At 38.3% G+C, this 19,855-nt stretch overlaps 1 protein-coding gene across 3 annotated transcripts in view; it reads right to left on the reverse strand.

The window, feature by feature from the left end:
* The window catches only part of MTMR2 (myotubularin related protein 2), a 121,724-nt gene that overhangs the window by 76,847 nt on the left and 25,022 nt on the right, over positions 1 to 19,855 (reverse strand). For all 3 annotated transcript variants that reach the window (XM_040489684.1, XM_040489686.1, XM_040489687.1), the window contains one exon: positions 4,184 to 4,289. In XM_040489684.1, coding sequence (XP_040345618.1) covers positions 4,184 to 4,289 — 106 coding nt within the window. The remainder of the gene's footprint in view (positions 1 to 4,183; positions 4,290 to 19,855) is intronic.

Raw genomic sequence — 19,855 nt, forward strand, 5'->3', positions numbered from 1 at the left:
CTAAGAAAATTGGGGAGAGGGCAGATCAGATTTTTATTACAAAAAGCCTCATTTTCTGATTATTCAGAAAGGCAATGTTCATGTATTAAGGAAGTAATACTGAAAGCTGTTATTGCTACCTCAAAAAATGTATTAAAGACATTCCTTGTTACTTAAGAAAATCTCACTGCACATTCGAAAAGAGCAGCCAAGTCTTGGATGGATAGTCTCTCTGGGTAATGTGCTGTACAGGAATATGACCAACCTGAGACAGCGTCAGGACAACACTGAGCTGTGTGCCTTTAAGCACAGGACTTAATTCATCTCTTCTGAATTAGCAGATTTCTCACTGGCCAAACAGAGTAATAATATCTGTCTCACAGGATTGTTGTGAAAGTTAAATGAGATGAGGCATGTATACATATTTATCAATAGCAAGCTGGATGTTTCTCAAGTATTAGAAGCACCTCCTTTTTCCCATTCCACCTCTGAAAAGAGAACACACCCGAAATTGGGCTGCATTTTTTAAAGGATACTAACATTTGATGTAATGTTAGTCATTCTTCTCCCTCCCCACCTGAAAAGAAGACTAACAACTAAACATATCTTACAAACTGAGGGAACAGGGGGACACCTGCATGGCTCAGTCAGTTGAGCATCCAACTTTGGCTCAGGTCATGATCTCATGGTTCATGACTTCAAGCCCCACATCAAGCTTGCTGCTGTCAGTGCAGAACCGGCTTCAGATCCTCTGTCCCCGCCTGCCCCTCCGCTGTTTGCACTCTCTCAAAAATAAATAAAAACATTACAACAACAACAACAACAAAACTGAGGGAATAGGGTTACAGGCAGCCTACACACTACTATGGAAAGTACAGTTCATTCATCTCATAAAAATTCTGAGAATTTTTATTTAGCATCTGTGAAAGATGCTAAATTCATAAGGCACTAATGGAGATAATTCCTACTGTCATGAAAGTGATGTATAAATTCAAAAGATACCCTTGGTACCCCATAGTACTGAGAAAGTCAATAATTCAGGACATTTTTGTGTCTAAGGTTAAATCTGAAGGGAAAACAGGCATAAAATAAGCCTACTCCAGACAGATGTGCATATGTGATCACCCTATCCACAATATTACCTCCAAATAAAATGCATGCAAATGAGCTTTTGCTTCAGAAAGAAAATAAAAGAGCTTTGTTCCTTTTTGGCAAATTATAAAATGAAATAAGAAAGTAAGCACACCTAGTGCCCAGATTTTGGTTTCCAATACCACTCTCCAAAAAAGAAACCTGGGCTCCTTGAGAAATGGATAATTTTAGGAAATATCAAGATGAGCCTGGAGCATCTGCCTCCTTAGTAAACTAAAACAGCTCAGAACAAAAGAAGAAATAAACACGATGGGAATATGTCAAAGGGACACAAGATCTGACTAAAATAACTCCTAATTTGGACCTGGAACAATTTGAGCAACAAAGTAGTACTGAACTGCAATTCAAAATATACAATAGAAGGGCGCTTGGGTGGCTCAGTCAGCTAAGCGTTCGACTTCGGTTCAGGTCATGATCTCATGGTTTGTGGGTTTGAGCCCCGTATCGGACTCTGTGCTGACAGCTCAGAGCCTGGAGCCTGCTTCAGATGCTGGGTCTCCTATCTCTGCCCCTCCCCGACTCGTGCTCTCTCTCTCTCTCTCTCTCTCTCTCTCAGAAATAAACATTAAAAAAATCAAAAGATTTAAAAATATATATATACAATAGATATCCACGAGTCTATACTGATATAAATGATTGCATAAAGCAATAAATGAGAGAAAAGAGACAAATCTCCATGTAGAAGAATTATGAAAAATATGTAGATGTTCCACTGACAACAAGGTGGGCTTAAATGTGGGCTGTGCACAGCACTTCGTTCCAAAGAGTATAGTATAAAAAGAAGAGAAAAGAAAAAGTATTTTGCAAAGAAAATCCTAACACTACCTCCAACAAGTGATTAAGGTTAACATCAACAATGATAAATCATGTTGATAGCATGTACCCTTGATACGATGTGATGAAAATGGCTCTTTACCTCTGTGGTCTTCTTTCCCAAAAGACATAACCCCAGTCTAATAGTGGATAAAATATCAAACATTCCACAGAACACGTGAGTGCTCTTTAAAACTGTCAGGATCATCAAAAACAAAGTCTAAAAACCTGTCTCACCCAGGAGATACCTAAGGAGACATGACTAACTAAATGTAATGTGATATCCTAGATGGGATCCTAAAACAAAAATAAGAAAACTAGGTACAAACTAAGGGTATTTGGAAAATGTATGGACGTTAGTTAATAACCATGTTTCAACACTGGTTCATTATTTTTGACAGATGTACCATACAAGTGTAAGACATTACTCATAGGGGACACAGAGTGTCAAGTATATAGGAACTCCACACTATCTCTGAAATTTTTCTGTAAATCCAAAACTGCTCTAAATTTTAAGAAGTATCTAAAAAGAATAAGAAATAAATTATGTTTAACATACAGATTAACATTATGACCCTCATTTTGTTCCAATGTAAGTCAGTCACTCTTATTTATAATACATATGGTGTGTGAGGAAATGACAGGGGACCTGTCTGCAAAGAAGCTGACAGCAGAGGCCATCTGTCAGCATCCTGTGAAGCGATGCAATTCACATATGTACCCACTCAAGTAGTTTAACTAAATCCTCACAAGAACACACAAATGGTTTATTCAGAACCATGTATTTGTATTTTATTTCAGGCAAGAAACAGCAGGTAGAATGTAATATTAATAATGTTAAGTATATCAAGAAGCCTAAGCGACATTTCTCCCATTTCTGAGTTCTTTACCAGTCACAATACAAAGTTAAAAACAAAGGGTGTTTTTAACTAATACAATCTGCCTAGAAGTTGGCCAAAAAAATTCAAAATTATCAAAAGGCCTATAGGCCCACAGTGGATTTGCATTAACATAATGAATAAACAAAAGTTAGGTGTGTGTGTGTGTGTGTGTGTATATATATATATACCTTAATATATATACCTTATATATATATATATATACCTTATATATATATATATACCTGCCTTAAATGCATGTTATGTGTCAAAATAATAGAATATTATGAAGCCTTCATAATTAGCACAATAAATATCCAGATTATAAAGATAAATCTCTATTATTTTTAGTGATATTTAAGGTCATGTCATACTCATGCTATTATTTTCTGACATTTCACAAAAGATAGATAAGGACAAATAAGCAGTAGTCTTTACAGACGTTTATAACCTACATTCTTACATTTGTCGGATTCTGTTCTGAAAGTGAAATATAAGGAAAAGATACAGTATCAGGATATGCTCACCAACAAATGACTTCATTAATGTAAACAATGTTCTCATTAAAATTGGGAAGTATAACCACTGGGAAAGCAGCCACTTGATCGGAATAAAAAGATTGTAAGAATTAAGGGTCGGCACTGCACATGAAATTCATTTGCTCTATCATTCATAGATAAACAGTTGTAGAAAAGCAGATGAATCCAAAAACGTACAAAATGCTACGGGATATCACTGATGTGATTAATTTCATAGCAACAAGACCTTGAACAAATCGAAGAGTATTTAAACTATAGCGAGATGTGTAGCAACTATCGCATAATATTTAAGTGACTTAGCTCCAGAACTGGACTACATGAGCTAGAATATTAGCCACAGAATTTATTAGCGATGAGACTTTGGACATGTTATTTATCTCTCTGAGCTATTATTACCTGCAGAATGATAATGAAAATAGTCTCTACCTCACAGAATTGAAAGAAGTATTACAAGAGACATTTCATTACAGCATTTAGAAGGACACTTGGCATATGGTAAGTACTCAATAAAATGTTAGCTATTATTGGCCAATCAGCAAGGGAGTAATCGTGACAATCTTTTATACCACAACAAAATCCACTAAGTATCTTTTGGCAAAGAACTAAAAAGTTATCAAATGTAGAAATAAATTATACATTTTTGTTTTGCAAATAAATAAGACTTCCAAATCTGCTGGGCTGTTCTGGGATATTTTATAAAGACTGACGTCTTGGGAGGCTGCTCCATCAAGACCTCCTGTGTACTTAGTGCAAGGCTATACTCACAGTGTTGGCAACAAACAGCTAACAAGATACATCAAAACATAAAAGCAGCATACATACCCTCAAATCAGGAGAAAAGTTTTCTGCAGAAGTTGAAATGGAATCCGATGATACAACAGAAGCTGATTTTGTATGCACTGAATTCTCTGAATGAGAAGTGGAAGCACTACAAAATACAAAAGCACAGCGTTTGAAAAACATACTTGAAAAAGGGGAGCTCTAAAACATGATTTCAGAAATTTTACTAATTATTACTCCATTATGTATTCAAACTTTCATTGCCAACCTGTCCTACATTGCCTATTCAATCTTATCTCCGAATACTGATAAATTACAAACTCTCCATACCTGCAGGGTTAAGTATTCTTACCACATTTCCTCTGAACAGACTTCCCTGGTACTCCCAAATAAACTCTGGGCTAATTCTTTCTTTTCATTCAACCATCCATTCACTCATCCAATAAACACTCACTGAATGATCCAATGTGCAAAACCATTACACGAGGCACTAGGATCTGGAGATAAATATATAATCCTCATGTTCACGAAGTTCACAAGCTGTGGCAAAGACAAATAAGTAAATGGTGCGTGGTGATAAGAACACCGGCCACTGTGAAACTGAATAAAGGAAGCCTCATTTAAAATGGAGTCGGGAGGCCAGAAGGTGGAACTCTCGTGCCCTACCACTCCTTGCAGCCCTCTGAATTCCCAACAGAAGAAGCCTATCCTTTACCACCCCAGTAGGAGGAAGATGATCTCCTTGCCAGGCAACAGCCCAGCCAAAGAGTGATTGTCACAAGTAGGCCAATCAAAGACACTATACACTTCAAAACCCAGTTTACTCCAGTGGACTCTCTGTTTATAACAGCCCCTCCTGTTTGGAACAGCCCCTCCTAAAGCCCCCTTTTCCATATAAAAGAGCATTCATTCCTCTCCTTTGTTCTCTGGACTTGCCTATGGTTTTGCCATAACTTGCATGTCTCAAACTGCAATTCTCTGTCATTTCTGAATAAACCCATTTTGCTGGAAATATAACTGATAGCTTTACCTTCGAGGTTAACACATTACAAACACAAAGAGAGAGACAGAAACGGGGAAAATGGGACAAAGGAGAAGGAGGAACCTAACTTTACTCAGGAAGATCAGGGAAAATGTGACAGAGGAGATGTTATTGAAAGATAGGAAACTGCCAAGCTGGAAAACAAGTAAGGGAATTCCAAAAACATACAAAAACAAAAAGCACTGCAAAGGTGTAGAATAGTCAAAGAACACAGAACACTCTGAGAAACTACAAAGAGTTCAACAGGGCTGGATAAGCAGAACAGAAGCTAAAGACAAAAAGAGGAGCTTGTCTTTGCACCTTTTACCTTACCACTAAATCAAATTCTATGCTTTAAACAAGCCTATCTACTTCTTCCATTACCTTAAGTAATCATGCTCTACTTTTATTCTCCAATTGTATACAGACCTAAGGCATATACATTTTCCTACATTTTAATCACCCCAAAAGGGAGAGCTGGGTCTTCCTTTTCCACAAAATCTACTTCAGTGCCAATGTATACTGTTAACATGTATTATGTTTGTTAAATTCCAAAACACAGTGAAAATATACCTATGCCAAAAACTGAATGATTCACATCATTTCCTCTTACCACTAAAAGAAAGTTAAAATTATTCAAAGTAAGAAAAACCAATAGTGGAGAAATTTCAGGCACTTTGAACTGAAGCTTAAAGTTCTGATTAAAAAATTTATTTTTCTCAAGCTTCACTCCCAACATAGTAAAAGTCTTTCTCACACCAAAAGTAAAAATTTTTTCATTAGATTTTGATAAAAGAATCCATCTTGAGATTGTGATACTTAAAAAACACATTTGGGGTGCCTGAGTGGCTCAGTCAGTTAAGCATTCGACTCGAATTCAGCTCAGGTCATGATCTCATAGTTCCTGAGTTCGAGCCCATCAGGCTCCGTGCTGACAGTGGGGAGCCACTTAAGATTCTCTCTTCCTCTCTCTCTGCCCTTCCCCTGCTTGCACGTGCACACACACTCTGTGTCTCAAAATAAACTTTAAAAAAAAATTGTTTTTGTTTTAAAATTTGTCCACCATAAGCCTGCCTTTAAGTACATTATTTATACAATGGGAAAATCATCTCCTCCAAAAGAAACTGTCACTTCATTTTTTACTGTTATTTTTTTAAGCCTTATTGAGGCGTGATTGTGAAATAGTGTAGGTACAATGCCTTAATATGTACAACATGATGTGATGTATGTATACACTGTGAGATGAGTACCACAATCAAGCTAATTTCAACATTCATCACCTCACACAGTTACCTTTTTTGTGTGTATAGAGAATTTGAGATCTATCCTTTTGGCAATTTCAAGTAAACAATACAATATTCCTCACAATGGTCACCAGGCTATACGTGAGGTCCCTGAACTAGTCACTGTATATCTAAAACGTTGTCCCTTTGCTCAGAATCTCCCCATTTCCCCCTTAACAGATAGATACATGGTTTGAAAATATTTTCTTACATCCTTTACGTCACTTTTTCATTTTGTTGTTTCCTTTGATGTAGAGAAACTGTTTAATTGGATATAATCCTGCTAGTTTACTTTTGCTTTTGTTGCCTGTGCTAGTGGTGTCAAATCCAAGAAACCATTCTCCAGACCAATGCCAAGGAGCCTTTCTGCTGTTTTCCTCTTGGAGTTTTACAGATTCAGGCCTTATAATTAAATGTTTGGTCCATTTGGGGTTGATTTTTATGTATCGTGCAATATCAGGGTCCAATTTCATTCTCTTGCATGTGGATACCCATTTTTAACAAAATGACTATACATTTTTGGCACCCTTTTCAAAGATAAGTTGACTGTTATGTGTGTGGTTTTATTTCTGGGCTCTCTATCCAGCTCTACTGGTCAATGTATCTATTTTTTTAATGCCAGTACCATACTGTTTTGATAACCATAGCTTTGTAGTACAGTTTGAAGATAGGAAGTATGATGGCTCCAGCTTTACTCTTCATACTGAAGACTGCTTTAGCTATTTTGGGGCTTTGTGGTTACACACTGATTTCAGGCTATCAAAAATGCTGCTGGAATTTTTATAGAGAAAATAGAAAATAGAAAAATTTTATAGAAAATATCTACTGAATCTGTAGATCACTTTGGTTAGCATGAACATTTTAAGATTAATTCTTCTAATCCATTAACACAGGATAACTTTCCATTGATTTGTGTCTCCAATTTCTTCCATCACAGTTTTATAGTGTTCTTTGTACAAGTCTTTAACCTCTTGGTTGAATTTTTTCCTAAATATTTTACTCTTTCTGATGCTATTGCAATGGAATTGTTTTCTTAATTTCTCTTTTGGAGAGTTTATTGTTAGTAAATAGAAACCCAACTGACTTCTGCATGTTGATTTTCTATCCTATCACTTTCCTGAATCTGCTTATTAGTTTTAACGGTTTTTTCGTAGAGCTTTTACAGTTCTCCACGTATAAGATCATGCCATCTGCAAAACACTTTTGTATATTTATACAATGTGAAAATCATCTCTCACAAAAGAAATCCATTTAAATGTATTAAAAACGGTATTCCAGTGGAAGCACTTCATAATTTTTTCAAATGCAAACATATATTTATTTTATTAACTATTTCAAGGTATGATTTGTGGTTGTTATTTATTTACACCCAAGAACCTATAATATTACACAAAGGAGCAGCCATAAGAAATTCTATTACCTAGTTTTTTATAATGTAAGGAAAGAGAAATTGACAGACTGAGAATGTTTCCTTCCTTTCCTTCTCTTTTATTTTTTTGTTGTTGTAGCCAACTTCTGATTAATTAAATACCATCTGTATTAAAGTAACAGGTAAAATAATCAAACTTTGGCACAGTATTTTGAGAGATACGATTTGTTGCCTACTCCATGTACATACGAACCTCTGTTTTTCCTGACTTCGATAAGGGCAGTATGTGCCCAGCCCAACATAACAAGCTTCCTTTGGGCTCCCTCCTGGCTAGGAGAACCATGGGACACAATTTTGGTCAGTGAATTTAAGAGGAACCATGCTAATGGTTATGGAAACCTTTTATTTTCTTAATAAAGGAGAGCAGAAACAGCAGGGTAGTCCTTAACCTTTCCCATTTTGTCTTGCCTGGAGCAAGAATGTAAAGCCTGGAAATACTGCAGCCATCTTGTAAACATGACCAACATGCTGGCCTGCTGAGAACAAGGAGCCAAACAACGGGAAGAACAGAAAGTCCTCATAGTATCACTGAGCAGCGGAATCCACACCAACTCCCTACTTGTGTAATTTTGTCATGTAAAAAAAATGAAGCTCAATTTCTTAAATCACTGCAATGGAGTTTTATATTCTATACAGCCAAATACAATTCTAAATGATACAGCAACACCTCATAAAGTCTATTTTGGTCAAGTTCAAATGTGTACTACTTCTTATGCATAGTTGACCTGAGAGAACAGACAAAATTAAAGGCAATAAGCCAATCTGGAACTACGGGTAGTATATTACTCAGAAAAAATCATTCTGACAGAGAAGATATAATAGCATGTCCCACTAAGAAAGCAAATGGTTCTTTAAAGCCAAAGCATGAAGCAAATAAATCTAAGGGAAATAAAATAACAAAAAAAATTAAGTTCTGCAACTAATAACTTGTAGTCTCGGATTCAAAGAATCAGTCTTTCAAGCAAACGTGTGGCAAACAGCTTTTAATTATTAACTTCTTTCAGAGAAGATACTATGATGCACAATGTTATATGTAAAGCAGCACTGATGTGTACTTCAATATAACCAGTTTACAAAAGGTTTCAATCCCCAGGCAAGTAATGAGAGGCTGGAGGAGACCACAGTAGGGTTTATATCCTAGGGCTGTTCTTGTGATTACGGCACACACGTGCGCGCACACGCACACACACGCCCCAGAACCATTAAAAGTTCTCTTGGTATAAACAGGAAGTGCTGCCCTTTACGGCTACTCAGACTGAAGGCAGCCACAAATACCCTAGAATGCAGAGCTCTATTTTCAGTTAGCTTTTCTTCCGTCAGATGGGTTCTACGAGTGCTTCTGCTCATCAAGGGCCACTGGTATAATACAATCTAACGACCACTACTCTTTTCCACTGCTCCTTTGCTCCATACTGAAGTCCAACTTTCTTTGTGTATCTTTTATGAGCCGTTCCACAAACAAGCTCTTTATTTCCCTGAATTCATGTCTTTGCTCACACTATTCCAAAACAGAACGTCTCTTTCTCCCCATCTGTTTATTAACATCCTACCTGCTCTTTAAGACCCAGTTGAAAAGCAAGCTTTCCAAGAAGTCTTCCCCTGGTGTTCCAGCTGGAACTAAAGTCCCATTCCTCTACACTTTCACAGACTTCTGCCTCTACTCTATAATCACACCTAACACTTTCCACATTAGACTAGAGTTCTTTGGTTATGTGGCCATCTCTTTCTTAAATTATAAGCTGCTAGAGGATAAGAATCTTGTAACTGGCAAGGCATCTGAACTCAGAGCAAAGACTGCAGTCTGCTAACCTCATCAAGTAACCACCACCACCACTTTAGTCCTCGGTTTTCCTAGGCCCGCAAACTTCACTGCAGTCTGCCCGAACATTCCTGCTGCCCCTGTCAGCCTGAGCCTCTCTTCAAAAATGCCAGGTCTTCTGGACTATGTGCTTCCTCTGTCCATTCTCCCGGCTCAGGTCTTCTTTCAGCTACTAACGCTTCCTAACCTTTGTACTAGAATCTGTACCCCAGAGTGACTTGATTGCCTCACATCCTCAACAGAATTTTCCCTCCTTCTCTGTGCCCCAGCTGACACCTCCTCCCAGGAACCCACTGCCCTGTAGCCTTTTCTAGACACTCTTCCCCCACATCTAACAAAACCCAAAGGTGAAACCAGCACTTTCCACAGCTCCACTCCCATGTTTCTCCACTAGTATTACCTCTCCACCTTCCTATGTAAAAGGCTTCTTTTGGCATTTGGCTATACAGCTTCCTTATTACTGTCATCCACCTACCTTTTCATTACTCCTCGTCACTCACTAAGAACTTTTTTTCGGTTGCCTTACTTCCTCTTCTTCAGAGCTTCTCTCTGCTGCAAAGCCATCATCATGGGAATTTCAAGGTCCACAAGGATAAACCAGCGACAACCTGTCTCGAAACTCCTCAGTTCCTACATCCCTCACCCACATTCCCACCTTAGCAATGCACTTCTCTCGTCACACCCTGGACTTCATCATTTCTGGGAACTACGCAGTCTCGGTAATCTTAAACACAAGGAAACCAATCTCTCTCCACAGACAGATGGTATCCTTTCCAGAAATCTCACTTTCTTAACTTTCCCTTCATCTAATCTTCAACACAATGGGGACAACTCATCCCTCAACCCCTCCATTTGTCATTATCATTCATGCTTTTTTGCTCTCCTTTTGCCTCTCACTTGCCTCCCTATCCAACCTAAAATGTATAGCAATATTTTAAAATCTCTTTGGCAAATATTCAGCACCTTATATCCTATCCGTTGGCCATCACTGCTCTGTTAATCCCTAAATTTGAATCAATATAATGATCTGTCTTCGCCTGTGCTAAAGCTTGGCTACCAATAGAAGAAATCTTCAAACTGGGGCCCCTTAGGACATGAGTGCTCAGCAGTGCTCAGCAACCCATCACATCCAATCAATCCGAAGTTATATACAGTCTACCTCCCTATCATCTCAAATGCATCCGTTTTTCCATCCTAATTTTTACTCTTTTAATTCAACATCTCTTACCTGGACTATAGCAAATCACCTGTCTCATTTCTCCTACACACCCAATATATCATCCCAAACGAATACCAAAATGACCTTTCAAAACTGGAGATTTGATCGTATCATTCCCCAACTTAAATTTTCAGTGATTCTTCAATCCCTCCCAAATCGAGCCCAAACTCCTTAACATAACACTTGAAGTCTTCCATGATCTGGCCCTTGTTCTATATAGCCAGCTATAGCTTTTACTCATCTGAAGTCATTGGGAATGACTTGCAGATTCCCTGTATTTTCTAGCAATTTCATACCTTTCATACCTCTAGCAATGTCATAATCCTGCTGACATTACCTGCAATGGCCTCCATGCACTTCCATGCCCACTTTGCCCCATTCATCTCCCTTTACTGTACACTGTATGTATTTTGATCATAAGACCTGTATACTTTATTGCATTTACTCACTTACAAGCTCCTCTCAGATACTTTTGTTATTGTATACTATTCCAAGATTCTTTCTTTAGCACAGATCGTTTCTCCTCTTCCTTGCTCTCAATAAAACATGTAAAGTGTCTGAAAAAGAATATCTGGCACATGTAAGTGTTGGTTATTATTATTTATGACAAAGGAATATCACTGTACATGTAACATGTATTATCCCCCAAGTCAGATTAGTTGAATAAATACATTCGTAATAGCAAAGCTGCTGGGTCACCTCTCATTAATACTATTCCAGCTGTGACATATTACAAGTGAGAATATAAATTCCCCCAGTGACTGTAACCAAAGATTTGCTAAGGGAGTAAAACAGCAGGAACTAACATTAAAGATCTCGTATTGACAAAATAAGAAATTATTTCTCTTGGACACTGTTATGCTAAAGTATTTTAAAAAATGAATATTACCATCGCTATAGAAGCACACGCGTTGACACTGTGAATGCCATTTAAAAATGAAGCCTGTCATCACTCAGGACTGAATGGTGCCCCCACCCCAAATTCTTATGTTGAAGTTCTAACCCCTGGTGTGACTGTAATTGGAGATAGGGCTTTCAGGAGGTAATTAAGTTTAAATGAGATCATAATGGTGGAGTCCTATTCCCTTAAGATTGGTGGCCTTATAAGAAGAGAAAGAGAGAAGGCTTGCATCCCTCACCTGCCTCAGTCTTTCCCCTCCCCCACCCCATCCCCAAACAATAAATGCACTGAGGAAAGGAGGAAAGGCCGTGCAAGGACATAGCAAGAAGACAGCCACCTGTAAGCCAGTCAAAGAAGGCCCTCATCAGGACTGAATCATCTAGCAACTTGATCTTGGACTTCCCAGCCACCAGAACTGAGAGAAATAAATTACTGTGATTTAAGCTGCCCTGGCTTATATTGTATTTTGGAAGCAACCCTGAACTGATGGTCACAGAAGATGAAAGTCACCAAAGGAGTTTCTCTTGGATTTTGAAGTGGAAGATTTCTGATTTAACAGTACTTTTTTTTCTGGGGCACCCAGGGTGGCTCAGTCAGTTAAGCGCCCAACTCGATTTCAGCTGAGGTCATGATGTCATGGTCAGTCATGAGATTGAGCAAAGGTCGAGCTCCACACTGGGCGAGGAGCCTGCTTAAGATTCTCACTCTCTCGCCCTCCCCCATTCACACATGTGCTTGTGTGCATTCTCTCTCTCTAAAACAAAACAAAAAAAGTATTTTCCTTCTATACAAAATAATATATGAAGTTCTAAAAAGTATTCAAATGGACAGAAGAGTCCCACTGGAAGAGACCTAATGATGTCATCAATGATAATCTTCACCATTTCAACATGTAGTCAATATAAAAAGGTATTAATGAGATACTTTACATTCTTTATTTCATACTATCGGATGTGGATTTTACACTCACAACACATCTTAATTCAGACTAGCCATATTTCAAGTGCTCAACGGCCACAGGTAGCTAATGGTGAATGCACTGGATAGCACAGGTACAGACAAACGTGTAAATAAACCACAGAGAGATGGTCTATAGAAAAAGTCTGCAAATGGACAAGGACAGCAAAATTAAATCGAGGGAAACTGCTGTAAATTAAGAGGCTTCATGGTTATAATCATTTGTAATGTCTGGCTTTTGTATCTATATGACAAATTGATAGTTTTTAGACAACTGGGGGAACGTGGTATGGAGGAGCCTTACATGAGAAAAAGAACCGTTCCTAATACTCTCAGGTGTCATTATGAGCTTATGTGGAAAAATGTTTATACCTTTTAAATACGCACACTGAAGACATGATTTGCTTCAAAATAGTTTAGGAGAAAACAAGAAAAAGATACAGCAAATATGACAAACTCTTGGTCAGCTCTTCAATGTGGGTGATGGGTAATCAGAGGCTTATTGTACAACTCTCTCTTTTGTGTATACTTGAAAACTTCTTTAAAAAATTCAAAATATCATAGCTTTAGAATCTTAAAAAAAAAGAAAGAAAGAAAAAACTACTAGTAAGCTTAGGAACCCAGTATTTATCTGAACTCAGCTACCACACTGTTGACAAGCAGCAGTCTTAAAAGCAGTGGTGTAAGATGGAAATATCATTAGATGGAAATACAGTTGGCCTAGGTTATCATTCTGACAGCATCAAATAAGAAATACGTGACCCTGGGCTTTTCTACCAGTTTCTTAAAAACAGCTTTAAGTGCTCTAGAAAGATATGCTGAGTAATTTGCCCAAAGTCACACAGCTAATAAGTGACAGAGCCAGCGTTGTCCAGATCCAGAGTATGTAAATAGTAACAGGAAGAAGAACGCTTCTCTGAGAAAACCAAGAGTAGAAGCTGAATATTCATTCATTTGGCCTATTTTTGTTTTCCAGAGAACTAACTACATTTCCCAAAACTGTTTACCTCAACTTAACAGCTATTCCAATTGCACAAACTAATTTCCAAGAAGAAACGGTTTGTATTTTCCATTCTTCTTCCTTTCCTTTCTTTCACACTGAATATAATTTTTAGTTCCCATTTTCTTTTTTTAAATTTTTTAAGGTTTATTTATTTTGAGAGAGACAGGCACAGCAAGAGCAGGGGAGGGACAGAGAGAGAGAGAGGGGGAGAGACAGAATCTCAAGCAGGCTCCACACTGCCAGTGTGGAGCCCAACACGGGTCTTGAACTCAGGAACTGTGAAGTCATGACCTGAGCTGAAACCAAGAATCAGATGCTTAACTGACTGAGCCACCCAGGTGCCCCTTTTTCCCATCTTCATGTCTAATTCTAGCCAATAAAACTTGGTGAAAAAGCCAGAACCAGCTCATGCCTACAATCACTCAGGGATGTTAGTCTCATCTCTATTATATTCAAACCTCCAAGAAGAATTTTCCTCAAGCATCTCTCCAACACTTCCTTAGCACTTGCATTTATTATGACAAAGGTGCTTATACTGGCCCCCAGCTGCCTCCTCATCAAATCAAATCTCAGCATCACAGCTTTCAGAGTGTCAGAGGTCTCTGCCATATCTAATTCTAGCTCATGCTTCCATTGACTCTGGCTACCCAAACCCGATTCTCATGCAGTTAGACTCTTCCCACTTTCCGCTGTGAGTATTTTTTAATCTCCTCTCCAAATGTCTTCTCTTCTGACCAACTGTGGCTTTTAACTACCTAAAACTTCTGTTAAGGGTTCATTTCCCCTAAGAAGCCAGTCCCGAAGTGATTCTTACTGGTTCCTTCCAATAAGTCCAGGCATCCCAACATGTTTGCATGTTGCACATTCAGTTATAGCTAACGTTTATACTGACATACTATGTTTATACTGATTCATTATATAGTGCACATATTCCTCGTAAAGACAGTTAACAATTACCAAACCTTTACTATGTACAAAATACTGGGCTATAGAATAGCCTCTGCCCTTGAGATCTCAGCCCTGTAAGAGAAGCTATACCACATCAGCACATCAATACCATGAGAGGCAAAACAAAGGCTAGGAGAAAAAAAAAAAAACTCAGGGGAAATGGTAGTAATCTGAGGATTAGAGGAAAGCACGAAATACATTAAAATGAACCATTTGAAATTGCTACTTCTATAGGTAAAATGGTCAAATATCAACAGTTCCATATGGCTCAATGATAAAATGAAGAAGACAGAAAACTGGGCCTTTAAACATTGCAAGGCACAGATCAGGGCTTTGCAAATCACAAGAATATGCACATATGACAAGAAAATTCTAAAAAGAGTCTGGGAAAGTACAGGGCAGATTTTGAATAGCTACTCAAACTAAATGGATAAAAGTGCAAATAGGTAGCCTGGTGCCAGATCACTGAGAATCCTAAATGCCAGACTTAAAAGCCTTGCTAAGAAAAAGCAAGGGGCTCACAATAAGATGCCACTCCACACCATCTAGGATGGTTATAGTCAAACAGGCAATAACAAATGTTAGCAAAGATAAGGAGAAACTGGAACCCTCCTACGCTGCTGGGAGAACTGTAAAGGGATAAAGAGCCACTTTGGAAAACAGTCTGGCAGTCCTTTAAAAGGTGACACAGAATTTCCAAATGACCCAGCAATTCCACTCCTAAATATATTCCCAAGAAAAATAAAAACGTATGTCCACCAAGAAGAACACATGAATACATATAAATGTACACAAATGGTCATAACAGCATTATTCATAAGAGCCAGAAAGTCAAAACCAGTCTGGCCATTCCCCTGCTTGAAATCCTCCAATGGCCTCCCCCTTCCTCCTACCTCAAACAGCCTTCAAGTCATTACATGATCTGCTCCCCACCTCCTCCTCCAGCTTCCTCTTGTGCATCTCTCTTTCCCCTTGCTCTCCTCAGCCCAATCACACTGGCCTTCTTGGAGATCCTTAAATATGCTGGCCCCTCTGCAGGGAGCATGGTTATGCCAAACTCCTTCCTGACTTAAGCTCTCAACTGAAACATCACCTCCTCAGGGAAATCTGAACAGATGCCTCAGACACCTTAATAGTTGTTGTTCTCTCAGTACTTCGTGTTTTTAGTTCTTCCTAACTACAAAATCCTGTTCTTACGTATCTTTACAAATGTTTGATTAACATCTATGTCCCCCAAGAACACATACTTCAAGGAAGGAAGGTGCCATGTCAATTTTGCTCACCATTCTATTCCTAGGACCTAGTATGGTGCCTGGCATAGCGCAGGCATTCAGGAAATATTTCTTGAATCAACTAGTGAGTGAAAAAATGAATGAGAATGATCAAAGACTGGATGATTCATCAGAGGCCATGACTAGCATATCCAAGACAAAATGAAAAAGAAACTTGGTAAAAGGAGTGGGGGGAGAGGGAGGGACAGAACAAGGACAGAGGAAGGTAAACGATCTCATTATCCTTCTGGAGTTAATGTGTGTATATTGTTTTATACACCATATATAGTGTTCCATTTACATTTAAAAACTTCTGGGGCGCCTGGGTGGCGCAGTCGGTTAAGCGTCCGACTTCAGCCAGGTCACGATCTCGCGGTCCGTGAGTTCGAGCCCCGCGTCGGGCTCTGGGCTGACGGCTCAGAGCCTGGAGCCTGTTTCCGATTCTGTGTCTCCTTCTCTCTCTGCCCCTCCCCCGTTCATGCTCTGTCTCTCTCTGTCCCAAAAATAAATAAACGTTGAAAAAAAAAAATTAAAAAAAAAAAAAACTTCTTAGCACACTGGAACAAACATTTCTTTAAAGAGATTATGTCTTAAGTGAGTAACAAATAATCCTTAACAGCTGGGAATTGGTTTTGGACTATGTGTTATTTCCATTGGGATGGTTTAAAAAGTAGTAGGGAACCAAAAAACCAAGCAATATCCTTGGACAAATGACTTTTTCCCCATTTCCCCATTCTGGTTTATTATCTGTGAAAAGTAACAATTAGACCATTTTAGTGGTGTCTTTTGGTGATCCTAGATGTCTTTGAGAGTCTCATGAAAGCTGTTCTCGGATTTACTTACAATGTCAGGGACTTGAAGATTAAGAACCCTGGCCTAATGATCCCTTTTAGCTCTAACATAGTCTATGGCTTCTAAAAGGAGTATTCTACCTTGTGTTATAGCGATATAATATCTAAATAAGTGCTGAAAAATTAAATTGTCCAAAAAGTGTTATGTGTTTGTATCTACTTACGTTTTCTAATTCTATAATCACAGCCTTAGTCTTAAATATGAAGTTAAGACTCGGACTAAATAGAAATATTCCAATATTGTATTTCTGACAACATAGTTTTTAAGGGGATATTTGCAAATATCCTTTAGGGAAACAAAAACTAAATATAACAGCTACACTTATTTCAGGAGCTGTGAGTTATCACTGTATAACTTCAACACTCCCGCCTACAGGTACACAGAATGACAGCCTATCAAGATATTTAAGCCACAATTTCTTTAAATATTTTCACTGTTTTCATAGGAACTATGAAACTGTAGGAACTATATCTATCTTTTAAAATGCATTTGAAAAATATTCTAATTTAGCTAAGTAATGATTCTTTTTTAAGTATCTTACATTTCAAAACATATATGTATGATAATTAAGGGAAGAGATTCCCTAAAATAAATAAATAAATATATATATATATATATATATATATATATATATATATATATATATATATGACTGGCTCAGTAACTATTCTAAATAAGTTCATCACATTAAACTGGAACACAGGAATATAAACTCCACTGACTCAGAACATCACCCTTCCCAATGCCCAGCATGGTTATGTTTCCAAGCCTTCTTATGCTACGTGTGCTCATTTACTCTAACCTTGTGCCCTCCATACACTGCAACTTGGTATTAGCTTCAGAGGCCTGACTCATTTGGAGCACTCCTCCGCCAGGGTGAAAAATGAAAACGTATGATTTGGAGTAATTTTGGCACTCATGTTTCTGACAGCACACTCATTTTTCCTTCAAACACCACATGTGGTTTTCCTTCACAACTCTCTTTCCAAATCTGCAGATCACATTCCATTTCTTAAGAGGTTAGCCACCTTCCACATTACAACAAAGTGTCTATCCTCACTGGCTCCATTTTCTCAGTACCCACTCACTCCTTAATCCCTAGCAATCTGGCTTCTGCCTCTAATGAATCCCATAAAATGGCTCTTTCTGTAATTACTAATGACCCAATTGTAAAAAATAAAAAAGGGGCGGGGGTCTTTTCTCAGTCCTGATACTATAAATTGTCATCTCCCTTCACTAGCATATGGTTTCAGTTATCCCGTATCTCAGTTTAATGTAATCAATAGTCTTGAGTACCCACTATATGCCAGGCAGTACCGTTCTAGGAACTCCTTGAGATACAGAGGTAAATAACACAGGATTTCTGCCTCTGCTGAGTTTTCACTCTAATATCCTTAATTCAAGTATACACACACACACACACACACACACACACACACACACACACGCAAAACACAGCACAATGTAGAATACGAAAAATGTATAAGAGAAAAATAAACCACTTAGAGGTCTGGAAATTGAAAAGCTCATGTACAGCTCTTATGTACAGGCTTGAGAAAGGCTTTACGAAAGAGACAGTGTTGGAGGTTAGCCAAAATATGGAAGAGGTTCAACACCTTCTCAACAATTTCACTAAGCAAAGACACAGCATGGAAAAAAAAAAAAAAGGAGTGAGGGGATGTTACAGCTACTGTAAGACACAGACCACTTTGGAGTATAGGATACTTGTAACACATAATCAGAGAAAAGCCTGAAATGGTAGAAGGTCATGACAAATAAGTAGATATTTAGATACTTAGCTCTGAAAGCAGTGAGAAGCTACTGAAAGTTTCTGTGTTTTAGGAAGATTATTTTAAGAACAGGTCAAAGAACAGATGACAAGGGCAGGAATATCTATTTGGAGACCTCCCCAAGTCAGAAGAACTAAGAGCCTAACTTAGCAGTAAAAATGAAACGGGAGTGGATACAAGGGACACCATGGAGACAGAATCAATAGAACTTGGCAAATAACGCGACATGATGAGAAAGGGATCAAAATCCGATCCCAAGTCTTGCTGACTGAGCAACCAGTGTGCCGAAGCAGCAAAAAAGAAAAGTAGGTAGTTTGGGGAACTGACAAGTTTCGTCTTGAAATTTTTAAGACTGAGGTGGCATCCAGGGCGTCCTCAGGGAAAACATGCAGCACCTCATACACTAGTAGGCCAAAAGATGTCACATTTTACTTGGTCATGCATTTCTTCATTCATCCATTCATTCAATCCATTCAGGCAGGCAAGCAGGCAGGCAGTGTCAGTTTACTACTTACTCTGTTACATGAGTGCACTGTGACAACTGTGACAGTATGTACGATACAACAATATTAGGTGTGCTCCCAAATGACAGCCTCATGGGAAGGGCAAACTCCTATTTAACTATCTGGGGACCTGATTGTGATGAATGCTATAAGGGTAGCTTAAAAATACCACAGGAATATAAAAGGAAGAAAAGACTGAATGTGATGGGACAGGCGAGACAGACTTGAAAGATGTGTCATTCCTGAGGGACACTGGCCTGTTAGTAGGATTTAATGGTAGAATGGAAGAGTGAAAACATCTGAGAGAGGGAGAACAGCATGGATTATTTGGGGAAGCAAACGTGACTGGCTTTGTGGGTCATGGCAGGGGTGGAGGCGAGAAAGACTGAACTATGTTCTGTGAAGAAACCTGGATACCAAGAATTCAGATCCATTCTAGAGGCAGGGGAAGCCATTAAACATTTCTGAGTAGAAGTGTTATATATTTTGCTGGCTTATGGAATATCGATGGAGGGGAAATTCTACAGGAACTGAGTTAATAGCCTACTGAATTAGGTCTCTTAATAGACAACTGAAATAGGCCACAGAATAACAAAAATAGGAAATACAGGAGAAAAAGTTTGAATGAGATATGTGGAAACATGCAATAGATTTTGATGTTGTTGAATCTGAGGTTCTCACAAAATATCCACATGAATGTGTTCATCAAGTAAGTGGA

This window comes from Herpailurus yagouaroundi, unplaced genomic scaffold (assembly GCF_014898765.1).
Source record: "Herpailurus yagouaroundi ecotype Mexico unplaced genomic scaffold, PumYag 180, whole genome shotgun sequence".
Lineage (NCBI taxonomy): Eukaryota > Metazoa > Chordata > Mammalia > Carnivora > Felidae > Herpailurus > Herpailurus yagouaroundi.